The sequence below is a fragment of the Pagrus major genome, chromosome 7 (assembly GCF_040436345.1).
Source record: "Pagrus major chromosome 7, Pma_NU_1.0".
Taxonomy (NCBI): domain Eukaryota; kingdom Metazoa; phylum Chordata; class Actinopteri; order Spariformes; family Sparidae; genus Pagrus; species Pagrus major.
This window is the reverse complement of record NC_133221.1, coordinates 7507623-7512874: the sequence shown is the minus strand read 5'-3', so window position 1 is coordinate 7512874 and position 5252 is coordinate 7507623. Positions and strand designations below refer to the sequence as shown.

Genomic DNA, 5252 nt, shown 5'->3' with positions numbered 1-5252 from the left:
TTCCCCTTCATATACAATACATGCAGAAACGAGGCTAGCAAATGAATTGCAGATGTGAGGTTTTTAGCATTTGTTTTACAGATAAATAGATCATTCTAATTGTGCTTTTGTGGCTATACGTATTTTAAAAAAGCTTGAACACTTCAGAAAATATTTTTCTGCTTCTGTTTTCAGGGCAAAGTATAAGAATTGAAGTCTAAATAGATCTACAATCTACACATCTAAATAATCTCACTCCAAAGCACCGCTTAATCTGTCTCTGGGTGAGGTTGGGGAGCAAATTTATTTCAAGGCAAGGAAGATCATTAAACAGAATTCCTGCTCTGGGCAGCTGTACTAAAAGGAGATAGCACAGAAAATAATTTCATAGGTTTAAGCAGCGAGAGCCACTAGTGAATAATCAACATCACTGAACAAATCAGTCACACATTCAGCCGCAAACACAGCGACATCCACTGTTGCTAAACCGTGTCATGATTTCAGACACATTCATCTATCACAAAGCTATAGTTTGAAGACTGAATATCGCCGTCAGAATAATTATCACTTTAAAAGCATGTCAACGTGTAAAAGAAAAAAAAAAAGAAAAAGAGAAGGTATAAATAAATATAGCTCACTTCCCTGTCGGAAGGCTGGCAGGTAATTTTCTCCAGCTGCTCTAAGTGTGACAATCCCACGGGGACTGAAATCTAATATTAACAGCAAATCATTATGTGGGAACTGTTCTTCCGTGACCTGCTGCTGTACCTGTGTGACTAACTCAATCTAAGTAATTGAGATATGTAAGCGACTAGAATACAGTCCTGCTGTGACAGCATAGGGTCACGCAGAGTGTAGTGGGACTCCAAACACACCTCAGCACTGCAGATGATTTACATGTCTATATGCTTTGATTGACAGGATCTCTTCTCTTCCTGTGATGCTGGTTTCTTTTATATGATGAGGTGGTGTTTGATTGACAGCAAAGACACTTCTTGAATATGACATTATATAGAGTGGTGAATGCCCAGGGGGGATATGTCACATACATATTTACTATACTGTAGTTATTCATACAGAAACACCAAGTCATGCAACCAGCTGCATGATCCATGTCAGCATATTGCAGTCTAATTGGAGTTTTTCAGTTGTTTTTACACTGTACTGATGTCAGCTAAATTGCTTTTTAAGATAAAAAAAAAAAAAGAGGAAGTAGCGGCTTTCAAAACTAAGCTGTTCTGGGGGAAATTATGAACAGATTGTTGCTGCTACTGCGAAACTATCACTTGACAATAAGCCCGAAAAATGTGATTACATCCACTGCAACACCTATATTACAGTATGTCTTTGGTTCAGTTTAATCCTACAAGGATATATAACGTACTAATGATTATATACTATATATAGACCTCCTTCATGTTGCAACTGATCCCTTTGTGACCAATTAATCAACATAAAAGGCACTGCCATTGTAGTTCAAAGTATTTGTAATAATTCAATATAATGGCCTGCCTCTCCTGTCCAAGAAATCATTTTTAATTGTCTCATTATAGGATGCTGTAGCTGTGGTGTTGGAGAAAACAACAATAGTTCTGTTTCCGCTCCACTGCCACAGATCTTTGAAGCTTTCCACTTACCTGTGCAAAGCTGCGGGCCCAGACGTCCTTTTTTGTAACCACAGCAACCTGGCTGGCTCTTTGAAATCCCTGCAAAAATAGAAAATCACCGAGTAGCACACTTTGAAGGAGGAAGGAGGCCTATATCGTGCAACAGTCGACAATACAAAACACTGACCTCATTAAAAACTATTGTCACCAAAGGATTCTGGGCTTGTAGCAGCTCTTTTCAACTGCACAACTAATTGCTGGAGTGAATTTTAATGAGAACCAGTTTGGCCATGAAATGAATAAGTTATGTTACAAAAGTGGTAAAGTTTGTGTTTGGTATAACATGAACATGCCAAGAAATACTCAGTAGATTGTTACAACACGGGCCTTTTTACATGCTTAAAAAGCAGAGTGGTTAACCTTAATGTTCTGTTTAACAGTTCAAAAAGATACTTTACATTGTTTTATTGGCTTAATGCTCACTGATATTTTCTCATTTCATAAATACTGCTTACTACCATCATTTTGGTTACATATTTCAGAAGTCAACAACAGAAAACGACACATTACCTCTGTTAAATACAGAGTTTCACATGCCCTATACTCTACAGTACTTTTATGCAACATTATTCTTCACAAATTCCAAATGAGGTCTAATTGACCTTGAAATATATAACGACACACTCTTCACGTTTCTGTGGTTTGTGGCAAACTATGAAGAAGGTCAGGAGAAAAGAAGACAGCACATTTAGAAGAAAAAAACTATAAATTTTCATATAATTGTTATTATGTTAACACAAACAGCACCAGAGTCTGTAGGACCAAAAATAACATGGGGGAGCAAAGCCACTGTCAACAACAACAGATAGGTCACGGGTCAGCAGCTGTTTTCAATGTTAAGCCGTCTTAACATTTAATAGAGCCACACTCCACACTACATTTTAGATCTATTATAGCATCACTAGTCAGAACTACAATAACATTCTTAGTATTGGAAGTTGTCTTTCAAGATATCTATAACTTCAATTGGAGGGTACTAGTCAGAACTAATTTTAAGATATCTAAAAATCCTTAATAAGTCTAAGTGACATTGTAGATATCTGAAACTGTATTTTTACTAGTGATTATGCCAATTTAGGATAGATATAGTGACATTTTGACTAGACACAATGCAACAAAAATGGCAAACAACTGAACTGTATATATATCTGAAATGAGAGTTTTTCTTAGTGAGAATTTAATTGAAGCTATCTAGATTGTTTATTCTGGCTTGTCATAGTTAGCACCTAAAATCAACTGTTAGCCATTGATTAGTTAGGTTAGCTAATGAACATAATGGGGCATTTAGCAGCTTAAGAGAAAACAAAGCTTACAGAGAGTGAATAATGTACTTACATTCATCAGGTGGCAAGACAAATAACTCCAAATGAATGTTAATGCTGCTCTGCATCTGCTGAATGCGTAAATTAGCATCTTTTTGCTAACAAGCTCGACATATCCATTTTAAAAGTTAGCTAGTGATATATATTAGTGTAGTATTCACAAAGTGGCCAAAAAACTAGCTAATTCAAGCATTGTCCTTCTGTCTCTTCATATGACAGTAAAGGCCAGTCTTACAACATTACTGTTAAATGTTAGAGAAACAAATAAAGACGTTTTTACACTAAATAAAACAAGTAATTTAACCTGTTTGAATGTCGAGTGAAGTATCAACGGTCCTGAGGGGGCGTTACCTATTTATAATTGACAGGGCGGAAGACCAATGGGAACCCTCCGCTAAACTACGCACGACGCAAGGAAGCTTAGCAACCCGGAAGTGAAGAAACCATCAGTCAAAACATTGAGTTACAGTCGGCGAGTAAATGTTTCGGTTGTGGAACAGCAGTAAGATAACTCGGGTGAACTTGACGGGTTTATCCCGTGGAAACATGTCGACAGAGTCCACTGTTAAAAACAGTGACAGCAGGTCGATTCACTCGGACAGCGTCGAGGAGGTTCATAACGTACCGATGAACGTCATCATCAGACCGATTCCTCCGGTGCTGGACGAGCTGAAGGTTCAGAGTCTGATGAGCACAATAAAGGTAACTTATTGTTTTGTTTTTTATTTGTAAATGTGTGCCTGAAGATAATCATACGAGTTTTACGCGTGGGGCTGGGTAATATCTGGCCTACAATAATGTTGTTAATGAGCTAACTACCCAAATGAAATCAATTGCAATAAAAATCAATATTACATTCAATTCAGGGTCATTTACATTTGTAGTAACGTGGTGTGATTACTCTCTATGGCTGCACAGTTAATCGAAGTATTATTGAAATGATGCAATGTGTTGATAATAGTAAAACATAGCCTAACTATAATGAACAAAGATGAAATGTAACTAAGTACATCTACTCAAGTACTTTATTTAAGTACAATTTTGAGGTAGCCTACTTCTCCTTTACTTGAGTATATCCTTTTTTCCCCACTGTATACTTCCACTCTACTACATTTTAAAGGCCGGTATTGTACTTTTTACTCCACTACATTTATTTGACTTTGGTTACTGGCTTCTTTGCAGATTACATGCTGTTTCATCACAGTAGCACATTTTTCAATTAATTTATTTGTATCGTCAATAGCATAAAAAAGTGAAATACTGAATGTCAGATGACTGAAGCTGAATATCTGATAATCGGCCTGCGGTATTTATTTAATTACTTTATTTAAATGTATTTATTTAAATACATTAATTTAAAAATGACCTACTTTGATCTGATGGAGCAAACAGTCTGCAAAGTAATTAGTAACTACAGTTATCCAAAAAAAAAAAAAAGCTGAAGTAAAAAGTACAATATTTGACACCAGAAATGTAGTGGAGTGGAAGTATGAAGCAGCAGAAAATAGAAATACTCAAGTAAAGTATAGGTAAGTTGAAAATTGTACAGTACAGTACATGAATAAATGTACTTTACGGGTATACAGTGTATACACTGATATGTATAATATATTTTTACTTGAACGCTACCCACTAAAACATGTTTGTTGGGTATAGACTCCAAATAATGTCGCATCATTGTGATTTTAAATCTTTTTAACAGTGACAATGATGCAAAATCTGTGAAAATAATATGACAATTTTTTTACCATATTCGGCAGCCCTACTACTAACTAATAAAGTAATTTCCCACTAATCATTACAGTATCTTTATTTGCTGTATGAATTAATCGTCTGCTGTCTTCCAGGAGGCAGCGAACACGAGTGTTGTCCCTCCTATCGATGTGCTCTGGATCAGAGGCAGAGAGGGGGGAAACTACTACTACTCTTTTGGAGGCTGTCACAGGTTTGCTGCCTATCAGAGGTTAAACATGCCGAACATCCCAGCCAAGCTCATCAAATCGAATGTCTCAGACCTTACCACTTACCTGGGGGCTTCAACGCCTGATCTGAGGTGACGCTGGAGCAGCTTGCAGTTTTTGCAGCTGTTGCAACTGGTGACTGCAAAGGAAAGGACTTACCAGCAGGGGGAAATGTAACTCTTTAGTAAACACATGACATTTTCCATTTGAAATGACTGCAATGTATTTTAAAGGTGTGTTTGTCTATTTCTGTTTATGTAACTTACACATTTTTCTGTCTTTTAATAGCTTTAACTGTCATAAAAGTACATTGATTGATTGTT

The 5252-nt window shown here is 36.6% G+C and overlaps 1 protein-coding gene across 1 annotated transcript; it reads left to right on the top strand.

Moving 5' to 3' along the window:
• The first annotated feature begins 3428 nt into the window (after nucleotides 1-3428).
• On the top strand, nucleotides 3429-5252 carry srxn1 (sulfiredoxin 1 homolog (S. cerevisiae)). The gene is made up of 2 exons (XM_073470491.1): nucleotides 3429-3670; nucleotides 4816-5252. The coding sequence occupies exons 1-2, from the start codon at nucleotides 3449-3451 to the stop codon at nucleotides 5023-5025; spliced, it is 432 nt and encodes a 143-aa protein (XP_073326592.1). The 5' UTR covers nucleotides 3429-3448; the 3' UTR covers nucleotides 5026-5252.